Source organism: Microtus oregoni, unplaced genomic scaffold, assembly GCF_018167655.1.
Source record: "Microtus oregoni isolate MIOR12 unplaced genomic scaffold, Mior012 000009F_ref0000495, whole genome shotgun sequence".
Lineage (NCBI taxonomy): Eukaryota > Metazoa > Chordata > Mammalia > Rodentia > Cricetidae > Microtus > Microtus oregoni.
In genome coordinates, this window is record NW_024543068.1 from 52,829,610 (window position 1) to 52,852,368 (window position 22,759).

General features: G+C 39.7%; 1 protein-coding gene across 5 annotated transcripts in view; it reads right to left on the bottom strand.

Annotated features, from left to right (window-relative positions):
* The window catches only part of Crppa (CDP-L-ribitol pyrophosphorylase A), a 260,261-nt gene that overhangs the window by 162,647 nt on the left and 74,855 nt on the right, over positions 1-22,759 (bottom strand). For all 5 annotated transcript variants that reach the window (XM_041658392.1, XM_041658390.1, XM_041658391.1 and 2 more), the window contains one exon: positions 11,144-11,189. In XM_041658392.1, coding sequence (XP_041514326.1) covers positions 11,144-11,189 — 46 coding nt within the window. The remainder of the gene's footprint in view (positions 1-11,143; positions 11,190-22,759) is intronic.

The following is a 22,759-nucleotide window of genomic DNA, read 5'->3' on the forward strand; positions in this document are numbered from 1 at the left end:
TTGCTAAATTATCAAATACAAAGCAACACATAACACTTAACCACACATGACTAGACAGGTATCAATATTCAGATTACCTGCAGGCCAAAACAAAAGATAAACATTTTTTAAGAAGCATATCAGGATACATTAAATAAAGTTAAAATGTCTTTCGTTTCAAAAACAACACACAAAATGTGATAAGAAAACTGGGCATGGTAGCACATGGTTATCATTCCAACTCTTGGAAAGCTGAGTGCCATGAATTCAAGGATGCCTGGGCCACATACATAGCAAGAATCAGTTCAGCTGCGGCTACTTGGCAAGGAAGCATCTCAAACAAAACTTGTGATAAAAAGAGGCGAGCGCAGTGGCACCTGCCTATATTCTCAGCCTGAGACAGGAGGATTACAAGTTCAAGGTTCCAGAATGAGACCATTCGTACATACAGATCCAGCGAAGTGGTAAGTGAGGAAATTAGTGACAATGTGGACGACTTCTACTTTTGACAAACACTCTGTAAGGGTTTGGGGAAAACAACAGCCTAGATATGCATTAGTCTTTTACCCACACTGATTCTGCTTCTACTCATTCAGAAAGTACCTTGGGCTGGGGAGACAGCTTAGTCACCAAAGTGCTCATCAAGATGACTTCTGGGACCCACCGTAAACAATCCTGGTAGGGAGGAAAGGAGCACTAGAGATAGATGGACCCTGGAACTCAAGGGTTGACCAGTCTTGTCAGTCAGTGAGCTACCTGACGATCCACAGCGGAGAACAACTGAGGAAACACTACATTCTGGACTACACAGAAAGTGATTTTTTTCAATCTGAATATATTTTTTCAGATCTAAAATTACTGTTTGATTCCTTGCATTTCTACTCTTTAGACCATCTCTGTTTCAAGAGCCTTAGTTAGTGTAGGGCTTCCTTCATCGGTGCTTTAAAGCATTTGTTCAATAACTAAGGAGAGATGAAATTCCACCTGTCTTCTCGTGCTCATACTTGAACATGCTTTCCTCTAGTCAATCATGTGTCAGTGGTGGCCATGACAGTGGCCATGACAGCATCTGGGGGAACAGCAGACCCTGAATAATCTTAGAGGGGCACATTCCCCACTGATCAGAAATTGTAGTGGCTTTGAAATGTGGGGGAGCATTGGTACTGTTCCTTCTTCCTGCCTGTTCTGGACATAAACAGAGTCACTGAAAATATGAAGGAGTGGCAAGGTCTCATATTTTCCAGGAGAATGCTGAGCAGGGAAAAGGGGTGGGAGGAGTATGGTGGTAGAACAGTATGGGCTATTTATAAACTTCATTCCAAGGAACCCCCTTAAGCTGCACACAAATTGATCTGAACCAAAATGTCATGTTGCAAACTCTCAGAGTGGGGTAAGTGATAAGCAAGGTACTTTACAGGCACTGAGCTGAGCCATGGGAGACTGATCCAAATAAAACCATAGTAATTTTGAGAAATGCAATGGACACTTGGATAAACGACACAAGATAGTTAAAACAGGAACTGTGTGGATTTACTACTGAAACGCTGGTCATCTGAAAAGGATCCAAAATTTTACAACAGACTATCCAGATAGTATCTCATATTCAGAATATTAATACAAATAATGGTATTTGGTTTCCAGAGAACTGGGCAAGTCTGAACACCCAGGGAAAAAGAGTGAGTCTACATAATTTTGCTGGGCTCACACATACATGGTAGGATTATTGTCAAATGTTTTAAAACAGCAATTAAAAAACGTAGTTCCCTAAACAGCGACCTTGAAATATGATGTGATGTCCCATGTGATTCTCTTTTAAGAAGGTTAAACTTAAGTGATATTCTAATAAAAATCTTCCATGAGCAAATGAATGTATAGTCAATAAACCTGAACGGTTATGAAGGAAGACAAAATTTAGTTTGTGATTCTCATCTTCTTTCCCTTCAGATAAATAAAGCGAACACTAGCAACACTTGGTTAGTTCTAGAGGAAAGAGAATCCAGAGAAACACTCCCAGTTTTCTAGGACACTTCAAGTTTATTCCACCAGGCCTCCTTTTCTACTGGATTGGCTTCTCATATCAAAGCTTTGGAGCTCACAGGTAAATAAGAACTATATTTAAGACACAGGTTGGTATTTCTGAAAGATATTTGGCATTGAAGCTCTATATATTCAAAGTAAGGTCAGCGTCTTCCACATTCTGTTGAGGTCTGGGAATCAGAACCAATCTTACGTTCTACGTTCTATCCCTCAAAGATTAAGAGTGGCATTAAACAGACTCTCAAGTGAGGAAAAGTGAGCGCCTGTGCCTCTAGCTCCAGCACTCGAGGGGCCATGGCAGAAACACCACGAGGTCAAAGTCAGCCTGGGCTCCATGAGGAGACCCTCTATCCAAGGAAAAGAGAGAAAATAGAAAGAGGCAGCAGTGCTGAGCCTGGAGCACCATCTCGGTCACATCCTACGGTTTCTTATCATCAGGATGACAAACGTGGAAGGTGGGAAGCAAACAAGAGGAAAATAATCGATGAGCTATCATTACAGGAAACCAGTAAACATAGGCTTGCAAGAATATTAAATACAAACACGTGACGATGTCGGCATAGCCTCCCTCCTGTGGAGAAAGCTGCCCTGATCTGTGCATGTTGAAACTCAAGCCCAATCATGCTGGTGCGGATTTTTAAAAAGACGTATATAATCAGATGGCAAGCACGCTTAAAATGAGACACAAGGTGCCAGATGAAATTCCTACCTGAGAACGGAGTGGAAGATGTGGGCACGTGGCATCCTGTCTTGACACACACTGTAGTGGAAGCCACACACATGTTTTGCTATTTTCTGGTAACATATTATTTTCCATTTTCAGCATGTATTCATTTTGAACTCAGAAAAGTAAGTTCGAAAGAAATATTCTCTTCTAAGGTTCAAGTTACGTCCATGTACTTTAGGGAAAAAAAGTGTCATTACTTTGAATATACATGTTATACCTGGGTTTGGGGCTTTTCATAATACTACTCCAGAGTAAAGCACAGGTGGCCAGCGTCCATCTGTTATCATCTTATTTGATGCTTAGCAACTCCCTATGACCTTTGGCATTTTCGAAAATGACAGATTCCCTTGCCTGTCCTTGAACAGACATTTCGCTGATGACAAAGTAAGAAAATTACTTACTTTCTTGTTTGATTAAACAAACAAGAAAACTCATTTTCTCTAATCTTGACCCAAATATTTAGCTTTCTAATTTACATCTTTCTTAACAATAACTTGCTGAAGAAACCAAGTTCCTTTTAAATTATGTTACGGCCATCCTATTCTCATTAACGAAAGCTTGACGCAAATGTTTTTGACGCAAATGTTTTCACATATTCAAACAAGATACCAGCACAGCACTGTTTTCAAGACAGTAAAGAACAAAACCTATTATGTACAAAGAAGACTTGGTATTAATGGGGGGAATGTGGAAAATTAAGTATCAGTCAAAAGCCAGAAACATCAAAACAGCAAGGTTTCTGAGTAAATCTTAGTTGACACTTTGCATTGTCCAAGAAAACATGGTTAATATGAGTGGTGCCCTCACTGAGACATTAACAAGGGACCTCTGACAAGGACATACCACAGATGTAGAGAGGTCCACTTGTACCCAGTGGAAACCTGACTGCCCCTTGCTCATCTTTTCAACTTCATTCAAAAGTTTCAAAAGAATTTTATACTTAAAAATCACAATGCTAAGCAAGCACGAAAGGACGCTTACAAAGAAGCCATCCATTTTCCATGTGCGTAAAACACCAAAGCCAACACAATAAGTCCTAAGTTTCCACAATGCTGATCCAAATTTATTCATATGTAATTTATCTTATTCCTTCCAGTCAAGGCCCATTCAAAAGCATCTCTACATCCTTTCATGTGTGTGCACACAGGAATTCAGACACTTTCCTATCAGCCGAGCCTTTTGACAACATGAAGAAGAAACAAGAGTGAGAACACAGACACGATTTTCTTAATATTGTGAGTAAACGGCACCTGTACATTGACGTTCCGAACTGCAAGGCGGGGACTGCATTTTCCAAATAAAATGGAAAATTATTAGTCAGTAAAAGAAGTTCCATTTCAGAAAAATCAATTGCCCTTACAAATAAAACAGGGAAAACAATAAATGATGACCAGGAAAAAGGCACAGATCTTTATATGAATTAATATTAACCAATTCTAACTAAAAGCAGCTAAAAATGATTTTCGACTTTAACTTCTCTTTTTGTATTTTTATATAAAGCATCATAGGAAAAGAGGCACCATGAGCCATTTTTATAGCATAAGTTTACTCTAGCTTGTACAATTATAACCAAGAAAGAATAAAATGAATTTTTATAACACTCTTCAGTCACAAAACTGAATTATTAAGCTTGCTGAAGGGCAATATTGAAAAAAATCAATAAGCTCTTTTAATGGAGGAATTCCATAGGGGCTCTTTTCTTAGAAAAGTTTCAGAATATTGACCCTTTGGCCAAGATACAGTCAGCATATTAAATCAAGTGCGGTTTGGGACTGTTTGTATGGCTTGTGTACATGTAGATAAAACGCGCTGGCGCTGGCGTCTGTTGCCACTTTAACATCGTTGGGGTTTGTCTGAACATGCAGAGCAGGCTTGGGTGGGCTCAGCCAGTTTGTGGCAGGGTGGGAAATACAGTACTTCTTTGTTCAGTGGATGTTTACGAACATATCAGTCAGCCCAGGGTTTTGTTGTACTAATTAATCACACAGCTCTGAAAAGATTGTTTTCATTTTCACTCAGAGTAAAAGCTGGAAAGAGTTAAACACTAAATAACACAGCCCAAATTTAACACGCTACCTTAAGAAAAGGAAATGCTGGGGTTGCATGGTTTTATATAAGTGTAACAGTAATTTGTAATTAGCTGTATTTGGGGGCAGCCCCCACAAAAGACAGCCATGAGAATGCCACTCTCTATATATCTTTTCCACTAACCATGGTACACCATAAGTAGGAACCCATGTAAGCAATGATGCTAAGTTAAATCAAGTTAAAAATTAGTAGCAGAAGAAAATTAGATTGGGAACTTTATTCCTATTTGGAGATGTGAGTCATATGCTTGTATGAAATTAAAAACCTAAGTCAAATATTAATAAAATGAGATTTTGTTTTCCTCACAATGAAATTTCCATATTAAACCAAAGATGTTGACTTGATTATAAATTAAGATGGACCAAATACCCATTATTCCAGTAAGTAGTAAATTTGCCAGTAGAAAACACTCTTGCATCTGACATAAGTTTTTTTTTTTATCATAGCAAAGTTTTATAGTGTGAAAAATGCTAAGGAAACAAGAAAGAAGTCACATCAAAGTACTTGTTACCCATCAAGAATTAGTATTCAAGAGGGAAATAGCTGGAATATACCAAATTACAGAATATTCAGCAATCATTATAGCATAGGAAACGTTACAAGGTCTACCCTAAATTAGAAAGGTGTTGTGAACACAGACCAGATTTATAAAAAAAATAAAACTTAAAATTCTAAACACTATACAACTAATCATTTTTAACCTACTATTTTGCCATGTGGTTTATATTTTTGTTCTCTCACTGGGCATGATCATTTAGTTATCGTCTATTTTTCTGAACATCTGTGATGCAAGCAGCACCAGGTACTTCCTAGAAAAGCACTGGGAGGCAAGATCTTTGTTCACAAGAGATGAGCTAAAGGCACAGTCCTGATCCAAAGGCATAAAAGCTGGACAGGGTTTAGAAACCAACAGAATGTCCACTGAGAAGGGATCTACAATTGATACCACTCTACTGAACCTTGGAGAATGCAGCCAAAAATGAAGCAGACTAAGGTCTCATGCAATAGCCATCTTTATTCAGGGCCTCAGGTAATCATATGCTGAGGGCACTCTGGGGGTTAAGCAGGGTCAAATGGGTAAAGTGCACTTGAGTTCAAATTGCATATAGTCACAGAAGCAAAATCACATGGATTCAGCAAGTCATGCTTAGAAACATCATTCTTATATAATAGGTAAGGGGATGGTAGTCTGAAGCAAAGCCCTGGGAGGGGCACAAAAGCACATCCAAGAGCAATCTACGCTATGGAGGAACAGACTCATCTGCTCATGTGCACTCTTCTCACAAGCTCAGAATTCTCCTCATTCATGGACTGTGTTCAAACCCAAGATCAACTCTCATGTTGGCAAGTGGGTCTGCACAATTGGGAGTGAAAAGAAGACATGAGCCCAAGAGTTATATGGATAATGCGGGCCTGTATTTCAATCAAAGAGAATATTCTTAACAATTTTGAGACAGAGAAGAATATGCCGTCATCTCAATCTTCCTACTAGTAAGTTGGGAGAAGCAAAGTTATTTGAAGAACCAATGAGCTAACTTCTATGAGCTACCTGGTATGAGTGTTGTGTGCCCTCTAACAGCATACATATATCATACATATATCATACTAGTTCTACATTACAGCAGTACTTTTAATGGCATAGAGATGGAGAGACAGACAGACCAAATCCAGCTGTGCATCCTTTGCAAGCAGAAAGGCAGTAAGGCAGGAGGCGAAGAACATATATTCTTATTACTTTAAATCTTCAAGGAAAAACACTATGCCTGTATCTGTTACCATACAATTATTCAACCCAACACAATAACAAAACAGTAGATATTCCTTACATATTTACTGAACTATGATCTGAAACAGATTTTATACATATTAACATTGTTAGCAACACAGAAATCCATAAAATTCTAAAAATAAAAATATTTATTTTGGTATATAATTTTGTTACAAATTAGTCCTGAACTTAAAATAGCTAGAAACAAGTAGGTGAGTGCCATCCCCAAGGGTCTTCATAGCTTTGGTAACTGCTTTCTGGAGGCAGTAGTTTTGCTCTGTGTTTGTATAATGACTTTCTGGACACCTCATGCAATGATCCATATCTACTGAGGAATTAAACATATTTTGAATATATGCTCAGGTTCCCCAAACAACTTCCTAGCACCAGCTCTCTGGAATTTCCCACAACACCACATATTTCTTTTACCCTCTAGTTTGCTGGTCATGGACTGACCGCTTAGAAAATCAGGGAAGATTAAGGGACATGGAAAAGGGAAGGAGTGCCTCACTCACAGGTCTGGATGAAGACTCCAAGCAGTTGGGAATCAAGAATTCAACACAGTTAGTGATATGTGCTCTGAAGGTTGTTAGTGTAAAGATAATATTCATTTATATACAGGCACCTAAGAATATTAAAACAGCAATGAAACATACTTCAGGCATATATATGCCCCCAAGTATTGCCTTATTCCTCTCCCAGATATTATCTGTGAGTCTCACAAGCAAGACTATTAACTTTTGTTGACAGTGGAAACATCTTAACTAACTTCCCATGAAATTCTTGTGATCTTGGGTTTTACAGTACCAAATGCAATTTGTTCTTCTGTCCTTTGGTCTGCATATCTCAGGAACCACCCAATGATCTTATTTAAGTTCCTTAGCAACTTTGAAAAGACAGAACTTCAAAACACATTGACATCAAATGCATGAGAAGCCCACACCCACACTAGGGTTGGACTCCTTCCCTGAATACTTTTCTACTAAACCATGACCTAAACACCTCTTATAAACTCCAATTCTGTTTAATACTGACTTGTTCTAAAATTCTTTTTGCAGCAAAGTCAAGAATCTAAACTTCACCTTAGAGGGGAATTCAGAAAGGACCTCTTAGGGTAGCAGCAGGCAGTTCAATGGATTTATGTCTCTGGCCCATCTTCCTACCACTGTTGAGTTGAATCTCTTCCTGCAGTCTATACCTGTGTGTATCATATTGCTTTCTCCGAAAATGTGATGGATAAAGTTATGTTTTAAATTTCAACTACTGTGCCTAAAAGACCCATAAGACAAAACTGCCTCTAACATGCAGGCCCCTTGCCCACGAATAGATACTTCCTGAAATGCTGGAGGCTATTGCTTAGGTGAGATAACAAGTCACACATTTTCCTTCGCATGAACAAACTTGTTTGACCCCACTGCACAAGCTATGTCCAATCACATGGGAGGTCATAGGCAGGACAATGCCTGGCCCTGAATGGATGTGGGCAGGAGGTACACAGGCAGGAAGCATGCTAGGATAGATGCTGTTCCCGGAATGGATGTGGGCAGGAGGTACACAGGCAGGAAGCATGCTAGAATAGATGCTTTTCCCTGATTGGATGTGGGCAGGAGGTACACAGGCAGGAAGCATGCTAGGATAGACGCTGTTCCCTGATTGGATGTGGGCAGGAGGTACACAGGCAGGAAGCATGCTAGGATAGATGTTGTTCCCTGAATGGATGTGGGCAGGAGGTACACAGGCAGGAAGCATACTAGGATAGACACTGTTCCCTGATTGGACCTGGAGGGAATGCATAGCCTTGTTGGTTTGCATTTATACACCTCTGAAAAATGTGGACCTCGCCAGAGACCATCATCCTGGCCAGTATTTAATTAAAGCCTGCTTCAAATTTTGCTTAAAATTGTGGTAGTTGTCTTATTCTCAACCAGTGAAATTAACAGACCCCACTTGATAAAGCTGAAAAAGGCAAGCCTGAGAATAGTAGTTTCTAGTAGACTTCTGCTAACCACAGTATGTTTAAAAATTGCGTGTTTGTGTGTGGACGAAGAGTACATGTGGATGTGCAGGGATGTACAGGCCACGTATGTACAGGCCACGTAGGTGGACCACGTATGTATATGTCACATGCGTATAAACCATGTATATATAGGTCATGTACCTATAGGCCGCATGCATATAAACCACATATGTATAGACCACCTGTGTATGGGGCACATATGTATAGATCATGCATGTATAGGTCACATGTGTGTAGGCCACATGTACATAGACCACGTGTATATAGACCACATGTGTATAGGGTATGTGTGTATAGGCCATGTATGTATAGGCCACGTACTGGGTGTCATGAACAGTTGCTCTCACTAAACCTGAGCTCACCTAGGCTCGCTTTCCAGTGAGCTTCAAGGATCCTCTGTCTGTCTCCCCAGCACTGGGATTGTAGGTGGATACTACCATACACTGCTACATCTCACAACTTCAAAAATTCAAAAGGAAAACTCCAAAAGTTCTCTCTCCTGTTTCTCAAGGTACTTCAGTTACCAGTGTTGGTATTTAGTACAAGCCCTGAAGAATGTAGCAATCTTGAGTGTAATCTTGGAGTTGGAATATGATAGCAAGATTCCAAACTTATAATGCAGTAAAACTAGCTTTGATAGATGTGGCCTATAGGAGACCATACGAGGCAGCCTAGAAAAATGCCTCTTGAATTTGATGTATAACGCAATTACCTGGGCTTATGAAAACAGATTCGTCCCAAAGCATGGTACTGAATGAAGACAAGAATCTCAGGGTGTGAGGAAATCACATGACTGCTGGCCTGGATGTGTACACAGTATGAAGGCCACAGAGATGTAGACCTACGTAAGCCTAGCAAGATCAGAATCTCCTCTGAGCTATTTCTGAAAAACACAAGCCTTAAAGAATCAGGAAACTCTTGAGTTTACCATTAAATCAACTGCTTATACCTGATCAGATCACACCACTTTCCCAAGATAAAATAGAACACTTTGAAAATAGAATGTTAGAAACTATTACCTAAAGATGAAAACCGCATAAAATATGATTTTTGCATATTTGTTGGCTATGATATGTGTGGGAACAGTATTACAAGATGAAGAACTGGCAGCTGAGACCCTTAACTACTTATTCTCGCATCACATCACTACTTAAGCAATGAAGAACTTACTTGGAAGTCAAATCAAACTGAGTGTTCTATGTCTTTGTGTTCAAGAACAGTACGGCTTAGCCAGCCAGTCACAAAAAAACTATTTACACATCGCCTGACTGATAATGTAAATCTATGTCAACTTCTTGATGGATGGTTATAGATTAACTATTTACAAACACAGAAAGAAATTATATAACATTAATGGCTTGAAACACAATACTCTTGAAGAGAAACAAATCTGACAGTACTGCAAACAGCCTCCTTAATAGGAACAGCTCAGCTTTCTAAATGTGAGGCCAACTGCTTCCCGAAAACTCTACACCAAAACTGGGCTCTTCTGTGCCCAGCAAGACCCTGAAATTAAGAGTTTACCTCTCAGCCAAAACTCAAGCATATCATTTTGCCTAGACTTAATTTAGATGGAAACAGTCAGCAGCTTCCTGTTGTCTCGAGGCCAGAGGGAACATCTCCAGTTTTTAAGAGTGGGGTTCAAACTGAGTATTTAAAAGGGGGTTCTCAGGAAGGGCCAACTTTATCCCTTGTGGCAGGAATTTGACAACTTCAAGAGATATTTTCATGGTCACAGTCCAGGTGTAAAGGAGAGAGCACGGCGTTGCTGTCATCTATGTGGTGTAACTGGGGACCACTCAACAACGTACAAAGGCCTCCCGAAATGCAACGACCAGCTGGCCTGTGCTGCCAGTGTGGTGCTGGGCTTGCAAACTCTGATTTAAATCACAGAGCCTGCAGAACACAGAGGGAATGCTCCTTCTGTGTGCTGGTTCCATTCCCAACAGAGTCATAAGTACTGTGTGGTTATCAAATACACCACGTGGGAACATAAAGGTTATAGTGATGGTAAGAAGGGGTGTTTCCACATACATGATCACCACACTTAAAAAAAAATACTGCAGTCGTTGTCAGGAAAAAATAAGTTTCCTTTTTTGTTTTGTTTTACCAATTATCTAGTACAAGTTTTCTAGGTTGTGCAAACTGTCCTACGGAGCACACTCCCCAGTGCTCTGACAGGACCTTACTGAGGGGCAGGAGCAGCCTTCTAAGCAGAGCAAGAGAGGACTGTCTCAATTTTTATCGAAATATCAGTTTCTACAGTTGTCCTTCCAATAGTATTGATGCTTCATACTTAATAGGCTGAAGTCTTTTATAAAAATTAAACTCAATGTGGCATAACAAGTGGTATTTCACAAGCAGGAAACAAAACAAAATGCAATTATTTTCAAAACACAATCAGAGAGCTCCGTGGCCTCCAGGCATCTGCTCTCCTGAGATGGCTGGGATTTAACTGCCCTGAGAAATCCTTAGCTAGCTCACGTTTCCTGAGACGCTGGAGCTGAAATCACAAGGTTGAACTTACCCTTAATCACTGACTCGGCTGCGTGCAGATCCCGTTTGTAGGTCACCTAGAGGACAGATAAACCTCATCAGACTCAGAGCAGGCAGGAATGGGAAAGCAATAAAGCAATGCCCCCAAGGAAATTCCTCCTTCTGGTGCACACATAACACAGGCCATTTCCAAGTGAAAGCAGCATTAGACATTCACATTAAATCAAATATTTCAGCAAATTATGAAGATCTGAGTCTTATATCTTTGAATAAATTATGATAGCATATAGCAGAGGTTACTGAAATATGATTAATATACCTAGGGATTTATAATCAAAGAAAACGTGTAAGTGTTCAAACAAAAGTATCCACATTGCTGTTTTATAAGGGTTTGTATTGGAGAAGAAGGAGGTAGGGGAGATGGAGGGAAATGGAAGGAAGAGAGGAGGAGGACTGGAAGAGGGAGGGAGTCTCCATAAAACAGAAGTCATCAACTCCATTCTCCACTGAAATTCTCGAAAACTAATTTGCATTTAAAGAGACTTCCCCTGAACTGGACGGTCTTTATGGAACAGCTTAGCAGCCCCCTGAGAGATTTTCCTTAAAACCCAGCTACTATAAGAAGTTATCTATGGGGTGCCACAGTGTGCCTAAGAATGGAGACCTAGCCTTAAGAGCAAACAGCTTCTCACTCTGCTCACCTTCAAGTACCCTGCCATGGTATGCAGGTCTGGTCTAAGGCAGACCATTCCCAGAGGCCATCATTGAGTTCAGACACAGAGCGCCTGCAGAATCGGTCTCTTATAATAAGGAACTAGAGCACAATGAACCATGAAACAGTATTAAGTAACTACAGTAAGGTTCAATAGGCTCATGAATTACTCAAATGATTCATGATGCCAACGATTTAAACCTCATTTTGACAAATCTCACTCGTACCTTCCCAGACTATCAAGTTAGATATTGTTTTCCCTAAATCATCTCATCCATGGGTTTGTAGAGATGTCTTCTTTAGCTCAGGTAGACCAGAGAACTTCTGGGAATTAGATTCATCTGTTGTACCCTCACCCTACAGTTAAGTTTGCTGATGCCGTACTCTTCAGAGCTGCAGTAAGAGCAAACTCAAAGGAGAATGGAAGGCTACTGGAGCATTTACCAAATTCACTAAAATCTAATGCACTGCTATACTGTCGCTAAAGCAGGAACGATCCACTGATAGCCATGACTCTGGATGCTGCAGTTACAATCCACAGTCCAGTTCTGCATTCTAGAAAAGAAGAACAAGCTCGCTCTATAGATTTGCCAAATGTAATAGCTCTGGTTCCAATAAACATTTATAAAAATGCGCTGGATGCTGCTCAAGGTGCTAGCAGTCGGGCAATGAAAGGAGCCAGCTGTCACCTGCAGGGAGGGACTTCAGCCAAGGGCTCAGGTGACACTGAGCACACCTCGGTTTAAACTCTTTCTTAGCTAGATATCTGAACTCAAAACTAACTACTATTTGTGATTAAAGTAAAGAGAAAATTTGTGCAGTCATTATCTTTTGTATAGTTTAAACTCCAGACAGAAATCAAGAATATACTTAGCTAACTATTAATTTTTTATTTTGTCTGGCTTTGAGAGGTAAGCTACATTCTCAGTTCAAATTAATATTAATAGTAGATTTTTAAGCTTACGTAAGTTTATCACCAAATATTCAAATAGCTTTTAGAATTCTTAAACATTAAAACACTGAAATTGTTCATGAATAAAATAATTGGGTTATTATTTTAAAAAGTAATATTCACAAACTAAATTTTAAAAGTCTCTTAAGTTTATTTCTCCTGTCTCCACATTATAGGCTACATAAAGATTGATGATTGGTTTACTCAGATCAACATCTGACTGAAAGCCAGCTATAGGGCCACTCCTCTGCAATCCCAGCATTTGGAGACTGAGGCAGAAGGAGAGAGAATTACGGCCAAATTAGTCTACACAGTGATTTGAGGCTTGCCTGAGCCATGAGCTACATAGCCTGATATTAGCTAGAGGGAAAATCTGTTTTTCCCTAAATGAAACAGCTAATGTACTTCAAAGGGAACATTACTGGAAAATGTCATAATTCTAAAATGATGTGTTATTCACTTCTCTAACTTTTTATAAAACTGAGTTGTCCTCTCCTTATTTTTAAGCAAACAAAACATTACAAAAGCAGCCTACCAATCAGTTTTGAAGTTGATTTTCAGCACGTCTCAGCCTTTTGGGTAAGATCAAATGTTGAAACTGATTTTTGTCTGTCAGCATGATCTGTACTTTTCCTTTGACCTTGCACAATACCCAACTATTGGCAATAATTACTTTTAAAAAAACTCTTGCAGTAATGGACTAACATGTTGATGTTTTTCTCACTGACTGGTTTTCACACTCTGCTCACTGGAGCCTCTGGGGGTGCCCTGAAGATCACTGAGAGCAGCCTGTACAGGAAGAGTCAGTCTAGCCTGTACCTCCCGCTCACCAACTACAGCTCAGTCATGTCTACTTCGCAAGGTTGTATCTGGGCAGTGATTGTCCTGAGTCATGTGTTTACCTGAGAAAGTCAACAGAGAGTAACCTGAAGTTCATACAAACAGGCCAGGTTCCCTCAGCTCCCAAGAGCCACTTCACAGGGGAATACTATGCATATCTTCTTCCTTTTACGTGCAAAGCCAGAGAAGAGATCTTTCCGAACCAAACCCAGCCAAGGCGGCCTCCACTAACCTTGAGTAAGACTACATTACGCTTTAAGTCACCAAGCACCAACCTCATAGGATAATTGTAGTGATATTTCATTTGTATTTTAAGAAATAAAGCTTGTCTGAAGTTCAAAGAGTAAAACAGTTGTACTAATCAGCTTTACAGACCGGGCAGTGGTGACACACACCTTTAACCCCAGTCATGGAACCAATGAAAGTATCACAGCACAAATGACCCTGCAGGTCCCACAGTGGGTGGGAGAGACCGCAGTGGGCAGGAGACAGATACACAATGGGGAGAGAGTTTGGGTATAGAGTTTATTTAGTGTGTATTTGGGAGGGTTTGAGGGTAAGGGGTTATGGGGAAGAGAGAGAAAGAGAGAGAGATAGAGAGACAGAGAAAGAAAGGAAAGGGGGAGGAGGAAAAGGCTGGGGCTGCCTCTTCAGAAGAAAACACAGAGAGAGAGAGAGAGAGAGAGAGAGAGAGAGAGAGAGAGAGAGGAGGTGTGGGTAGTCTCTTAAAGGAACAGGATACCCAGGTAACAGGACAGGCCAGCATAACTATAATAGCCACAATAGTTGTCATAGAAACCGGGTGGTAGTGGTGCATGCCTTTAATGCCAGCCCTAGAGAGGAATAGAAAACAGGAGGAGACAGCTCACACACAGTCTCATTCTGAGGATTCCTGGAGGCAGAATCGCCATTTCAGACTGAGGTAGAGGTAAGAGCCAGGGGGTAACTGTTTGCTTTTCTGACCTTCAAGTTGAATCCCAACCTCTGTTCTCTGGGTTTTTATTAATTGTGCTACAGATAATGGAGACATCAATCCACTACTTGGCAAAAAAAAAAAAACCCTATTAACTATTACACTTGAAAGACATAGAATATTCATTAGACACCAGTGTTAAGTCCAAAGCGAACCCCAAAATGACAGTCTTGGCTTAGCTCTAGATACCCTATGGAAAGACGGCTGCTCCATGTCATCATTCCTCGGGTTTCTATCTGTCAGGAAGAGCCACTTCCCTGCTGGTTTGTTCTTAGGAACACACCTGATGTGGGAGAGTCATATATCAATCTGTTGATTTCATTGGTTAAGCAATAAAGAAACTGCTTTGCCCTCATAGGTTAAAACATAGGTGGGAGGAGTAAACAGAACAGAATGCTGGGGGAAAGAAGCTGAATCAGGAGTCGCCATGATTCTCCCACTCCAGGCAGACGCAGGTTAAGATCATTCCTGGTAAGCCAGCTCGTGGGCTACAGCAGATTATTAGAAATGGGCTAGTCTAGGTGCGAGAGCTAGCCTAGAAGAGGCTAGATAGAAATGGGCCAAGCAGTGTTTAAAAGAATACAGTTTCCGTGTAATTATTTCGGGGAATAAGCTAGAGCTAGCCATGTGGGCGGCCGGGTGGCGGGGACGCAGCCCTTTGCTCCAATTACAACACACACCTAAGCCACAGGCCTGCAGCCCTCCCTGCCCCGTCACCCCACTCTACAGCTAAGGGTTTTTCTTTATAACTCAGAAGAATTATCCTTTCTTACACACTTCTCTCTGCTCCCAAAAAGATAGCACAAGCCAATGTCAGTCCACCCCTCTTCTCTCTGTCCCAGAGATTTCTCTAAAGACCTCTGGTTATTCTCTCTTTCCTATCTATAATAATAATATTATCATTATATTATATTATTATAATAATAATACTGGTTATTATTAATAATAATTCCCATCCATGAATTGGTCATGTCAGAGGTTTCACAGTCCCCTTGTTTACAATGGGTATTTTTGAACTTCATTTCCTAGCTTGAAAAAAGCTGTATGGAAATCTCAACAATAGACATTATATCAGCACATTGAATGGTTGAGAGCTGAGCAGAAATGCTTTCACTTCTTTGTTTTTAACTGAAATGCTAAAACAATGGGATTTGCAAAAGCTTTGTCTGTCAAAGGGAGAGTTCCAGTCATTCATCCCGGTAATATTGTGATGACACAAATACACCCAGGCTCCTTCTCGGGATGCACTGGAAGACAATGAAGCAGTTGTTAAATTTCTCCAATAACTGGTTATAAAACCCATGCCTTGGAGACATTTTTGACATTGGGAAACGAGAAGTCTGTTTAGCTCATGGTGAACAGAGCACAAGTGTGACCTGCTAGTGTCTAAAAGTATACTGGGGGAGACATGGGACAGATATTCACTTCGGTTCTTCTTAAATAGGATCAAGTCCCACCAAAGCAAATCGTCACTGAAGCTACCAGCTCCCAGCCAATCAAGGGCACCAAGAAGACAAGCCAGGATACCCAGCCTGGGACAACAACAATATTACATTTTGAATATTTTCCCTTTATTCAGAAGAAATACAATACCTAAAACCTCAACAGCGATGTAACAGATATGTTTCCCAGCCCACCTATTACAGATTTTATAGATTCCGTACCCTCTCATGCATATTGTCAGCCAAACCAAAACTCACAGCTGGGAGCCTTCAGCTTCTTCCTGTTGGGGAAAAATGATGCTATCATATAGATACCCACCAGGTCAGGAAAGCTGTAACATTCCTGCAGCCTGTGTGTGTTTGGATACTGCAACAGAACACTATGAATTGCATGGTTTAGAAAAGTAAGAACCCATTTTCTCATTTCTCATACAACTCCCTCTCAGGTCCCTCTGAGAGGTTTGGAGGAATCCCTTCCAGGCCCCTTCCTGACATCTAGAGAATGACAGAGACACTACAGTGTCCTTCAGTTTGCAGATTCATCACGCCTTTCCCTGGCGTCACCATCACACGCTACTGTCCTCACATCCGTGTCTCCTGTCATAGCAGGACACCAGTTGTGTTGGATTTAGGGCCTACCCTACTCCAGTTTGACCTTATCATAACTTGATTGCATCTGTAGACTCTTTCCAACTCTCTCAGGCACAGATGCCAACACTCAGAAGATGAATACACATTTGCGTGAGAGATAATTCAACCCATAAAATACTCAAAGTGACTCAGCAGAGGAGCTAGGCAGAGCAGAAGAGAAAGCCCGATGTGGCACAGAACACATCTAGAAGAAGACTGGTTCTGCTGGTACCACAAACAATAATAAAATATGAGTATATCAAAAAAATGAATCAATAAATTTGAAGATGGGATGAAAAATAAAGAGCAATGTGTTTCTTTTCTTTTATCCACAGAACCTAAGTGTTTTACAAGCTTGATGAAATCTCAGAGAGGAGAAAAAGAACCATGACTTCAATAGGTCAAAAGTGAAGCCAGGGAGTGCCATCAATGCCTTGGAGTTCCACTAGGTTTTCCCCCAGTGGCCCTCAGACTCAGTGGGATAGTGAAATGAATTATACAAAGGTAGAGATCAAGATCTTTAACAAAACACCTAATTCATGATTGACAAAATCCTCAGAGTTACTGAAAGGATAAGAGTTCAAAAGGGATTCAGATGGATCGAGGTGGGGGGATTTATTAGAAAAGTTAACAATGGCGTGGCCTGATAAACAGTTAGACACCAGCATAACTGGGTCTCAGAGGAGAGTTCAGAGTCCCAGCATCCGAGATAGACAGCATGGTGGGGAGAGGCACAGAGAGACACCAGCATCCGAGATAGACAGCACGGTGGGGGAGAGGCACAGAGAGACACCAGCATCCGAGATAGACAGCACGGTGGGGGAGAGGCACACAGAGACACCAGCATGGCTAGGTCTCAGAGGAGAGTTCAGTGTCCCAGCCGCAGAGATAAAGAGTAGGGGGCTGCTCACATGGTAAAAATCAGAATCTCTTCTTATACCTTTCTGAGTTTGGTGGATTCACAGTTTCACCTAGAACCAGACATTCCAATTTACGTGGCAAGTGGCAGGGGTGTAGAACAGGATGTGTGGTTATTAAAACTCCTTTAATATAAACTTACTACCCAGGTGAGAGATCCTGGCATCTGGAAGTGTGTCAGCTTGGGATTTACAGACAATATCTCAGTAGGGTGTCTGGTGTTATCTAGGGAGGGGGGCCAGGGGCTGATTTAAATATAATATTAGTATCGTTACTTCACGTGGTCCTGATATCAGTAGTACACTAACAGCAACACCATGCAAATATTCTATTAGTAATATATTATGGCTTGTAAGATGTAAAAGCAACAAACACAGCTAAACTCTGACAGTGGCTACCTGGCTTACTACAAAGGTAAGATCTCAAACACATTCCTAGACAGCCTTAGAAGTGCTTACAAAGCACATGGAGTCCTGGATATATGTCATGCAGTAGCTTTGAATGCTCAGGACAGAATTTGAGAAGTAGGAAAGAAAATTGAGTTATTTACTAAAGTTATACAAGGTCCAAAGGAAACCATCATGCTTTCATAGAAAGATTGATGTCAGCAGTAAATAGATTGATACCAAATTCAGAAGCTAGACAAATAACAATTGAATCTCTGGCTTTTGAAAAAGCTAATACACAATTGAAAGGGGTAATTAGGCCACTAAAGGCCAGATCAGCACCCTTGGAGGATGGATCCGAGATACAATCAATATTGAATCTCATGACTATGATGAGGCTTGGATAGGACATGTGATGTCCAGAGGTTTAAAGAAAAATCTAAATGTCAAATGTTTCAATTGTGGTAAAAAAAAAAAAAAAGTCACCCTAAAAGGGACTGTAAAGAGGCCACTTCTAGAAACAGTGTTTTTACCAACCATAATTCAAACAGAACACCCCTCCCTTCTGTATTATGAAGAAGGTGTGGCAAAGGCAGCCATTGGACTAAAGAATGTAGATCAACAAGAGGCAGTCAAGGTAACTCTTTGACATTGGAAAACACTTTTAGTGGCCTCTCATAGGCCCCCAAGCCAAATTTGGGTCAGTAATTTCCTGTCATCATGGAGGAAACTCTTTCCCAGAACAATTAAAGAACATAATGTCTATTGTAAGAAACCATACTGTTCGAAATGATAGATAAACAAAAGAAGAGAGAACAAAAAATTCAGGAGAAACCATAAAGCAAATAATTTGGCAAACTTCTACAAATGAACAAAGATCAAATTTAAAAGCACAAATACATGATATTGTCACTGAAGGTCTCATAGACATAGGTGTAGATGTAACAATAATTGCACCAGAATCTTGGCATCCAAATTGGCCTCTTAAAAATGTAAATGTTCAGTTTTTAGGGGTTAGACCTTAATCTCAGGTAAAACAGAGCATGAGATGGGTCAAATGTATATGGCCAATAGAAAGAGAGAAAATTAAAACCTTATGTGGCTAACATAGCAATGAATTTATGTGAACATGATTTGTTAAAGCAATGAAATATTCGAGTTAACATTCCCCCAATCTCAAACACGAACCACACATTAATATATGTTTCTGGGAAAATTATTAGAAGGTATTATAAAGAACAGTCACTGACTATTCAGGTTGTACGAGAACAGGGCACAACAGTTACTGACCTTCCAAAGCCAACAACAGTCCTACCTTTAAAATGGTTGATAGACAACCCTGTATGGGTTAAACAATGGCCTTTAACAACAGAGAAACTGTAGCCTTAGAACAGCTGGTATAGGAGGAATTAAATGATCAGCATACTAAAGAATCAACCAGCCCTTGGAATTCTCCTGTGTTTGTTGTTTAAAAAAAATGGAAAATGGAGAATAGTAACAGATCTAAGAGTTGTTACTAAGGTAATTCAGCCAATGGCCTCTCAACAATCTGGCATTCCTTTGGCTTCTCTACTGCGTAAAGGATGGCCTCTTACAGTTATTGATTTAAAGATTATTTCTTCACTATACCTTTATGAGAAAAAGACAGGAAAATTTGCCTTCATAGTGCCTACTTATAATAATTCTCAGTCTGCTAAGAGACATCAATAAAAATTCTCCCATATGGAATGTCAAATAGCACTACCCTGTGCCAATATTTTGTGTGTCAGCCATTTGGAAATGATACACAAGCAATTTCCTCAGTCTATAGTTTATCATTACATGGAATACATCTTATTAGCTAATTCAAATATATATATACTTTAGAAAGAATGTTTGAAGTGATAAAGAAAATTCTGGCTTGCTGAGGATTACAAATTGCTACTGAAAAAATACAAAGAGGAGATTCTATTAATTATTTAGGATATAGAATATGTTTACAAAAATCAGAGCCCAAAAGGTGCAAATTAGAAGAGATCAATTGCAGACTATTAATGACTTTAAAATAGTGCTAGGAGACATTTTGTATCATGGACCATTATTGGGGTAAAACCTGATAAACTGAGTAATTTGTTCAAAATCATAGATGGTAACAAGAATTTAATAATTCCTGGAAATTATTAGCTGAAGCTAAGAGAGAATTGATAAATGTCCTACATTTTTCTTTTCAGGATCCCCAAAAGATGCCATCACCCTTCACCCTCAGAAAATAGAAAGTGACTTTAAGAACACGATACCAACATTCCCAAGAGGTAGGGTAGGTGTTTTTTGGTCTTTCACTGGGTTATGGATATTTGCCATTGTTTAGGGGGGTTAATTATATGTTATTATTGGTAATGGTCAGAAAATTGAAGAAAGAAGGCTAGAATCAGAGTTCTTTCTTTGAAAAGAAAGGGAGCTATAGATATGATAGGTTGTACAGGTATATTACTAAGTCTACTCTGAAAAGAAAAAGGGGGAATATAAAAATAGGATTAAAAGGTAGATTATTGAATCTACTTTTAAACCAAAAAAGCAACTTGTTTTAAATATTTTACATTGATATGAACCTTTGTATATTGATTCAAATTTTTAGGTTAATTTTGATAGTACATACTATACATACATTTCTACTCTTCTTCAAGGTATTGTACCTATACAGCTCATTTAAAATGTAATGCAAGTTTATAGGCCTTGAAAACTAATATTATCAACTAATATAAGGTATTAGTTGGTATAAGGAAATGTAAGTTAATATTTAGGCTTTATATTACAGTCAAACTTGTCATATTAGGTATGTTTTCAAGGTCAAACAGATATATTTTAGATAGACATTTTCAAACACAGCAAAGATCTACAGAATATAGCATTTAAGATGTTTTAATAACATAAGTTTTTTTTTCTTTTTTAATGACAATGAGACATGTCTGTACCTGGCAGCACCAATATACTTCAGAGAAGATGATGGGCACGGAAGAAACTTTACATAAACTTTACTTTTTTACTTGCCCAGTTAACCACTAGGTGAGAAAGTGCCCCTGCCTCAACTGCTGACAGTATAATGCCCAAATTAGACAAGCAGGCCACAAAGGAAAGAACAGTCAAAATTTTCCAAGACAAAGAGGGACAGCCCTTCAGTATATCCTGCTTCACAGAAACATCTGTCAAATATGCTAGGCCTGAATGCCAAAGATGGATACCCCAACATTGCAAAGGATATTTGGATGACTGTCCAGGTAGCTGTTTCTATCATATCTTGATGTGGGATTCCCCTCTGTGTACTGTGAATACCATTGGTTAATAAAGAAACTGCTTTGGCCTATAACAAGGCATAACTTAACTAGCAGGAAAAAAAAATAAACTGAATGCTGGGAGAAAGAAAGCAGAGTCAGACAGAAGCCATGGAGCTGCCACCAGAGACAGACATGCCAAAACTTTGCTGGTAAGCCACAGTCACGTGGCAATACACAGATTAATGGAGATGGGTTAGTTTAGGATATAGAGTTATCCAGAAATACACTAGAGTCATTGGCCAAGCAGTGTTTTAAATAATATAGTTTCTGTGTGATTATTTCCGGACTGAGCAGCTGAGAACAAACTAGCAACCTCCTACCATATCTCACACTCTTTGTAAGCTGTTGGCTTGCACTTCCTGCCTACTCAGGTAGTATTATTTTTACCTCCGGTCTCTAATGGAGCTGAAAACTTTATAATTAGAGTTAAAGGTACAGGTTTCCTTGTTACTAGATTCAGAAAAGAAATTAACTAAAGAGATGTAAAGTGTATAAGGTTGAGAGACATTGAAAGATGTTTTGGCAATGCAAATTAGAATAGAAAGTGAATTAGGTACAACCTTTTGGACTCATCAAGATAGGATATATATATATATATATATATATATATATATATGGATTATTTTCTCTGATTTGTCAACTGCTAATGGGTTAGACATTATTGGTGTATTTACTGCCTTATATATTGTATATAGTTATTGTACTTGTTGTATATAGTTTTTCATATATTAGTTATTACCTTTTTTATTTTAGACAAAAAAAGGAAAATACAGTGATATCTTGTTTTTACTATTGACCATAGAGATCTGGAGGTCTGTACAGATAGACAGGAAGTGATATGGCTGGGCAGAGAGAAGAAGTGATAAGGTGAGATGAAGAGAAGCGATCAGTCTCTGCTGGGGATGAGAATCTTAGAGGTTTCTCTGATCTTTCACTTTTGATCCCCTAATATCTGTTTCTGGGTTTTTATTATTAATACCAATTAGAATTCATGCAACGCATGTCATTGCCATTAAAAAAAAATGCCCACTCATTACATTGACTGCCAGGCAAGGTGACACATTCCTTTAATCCCAGAACTCAGGGACAAAGGCAGGCAAATCTCTGAGACCCTGATCTACATAATGAGTTCTAGGACTACCAGGGCGACCTGGTACGCTGGGGTTGAGAGCGCTTGCAGGATTCCCAGGCACCTTTCCGCAGCTCTGCTATTCTGAGCTTCAGAGGCTTGGCCAACACCACTGCTTCAGGACTCTTCTAGATCCACAATCTTCTCCCTGGTGAAGACAGGGCAGGCATGCTGTACCTGGCTGGACACATGGCTGCAGAGGGATGGTGCCACCGCTTATCTCAGCTATCCGAGAGTAAGGCGCATGCCAACAGAAGACCTGGGTCTAGCTACACCATGGGCCACAGTGGTAGCATACATGTTTTCAACCTGATTTAATTGGAACTAGCATCCGGAACTCAGGAAAATGTTGCT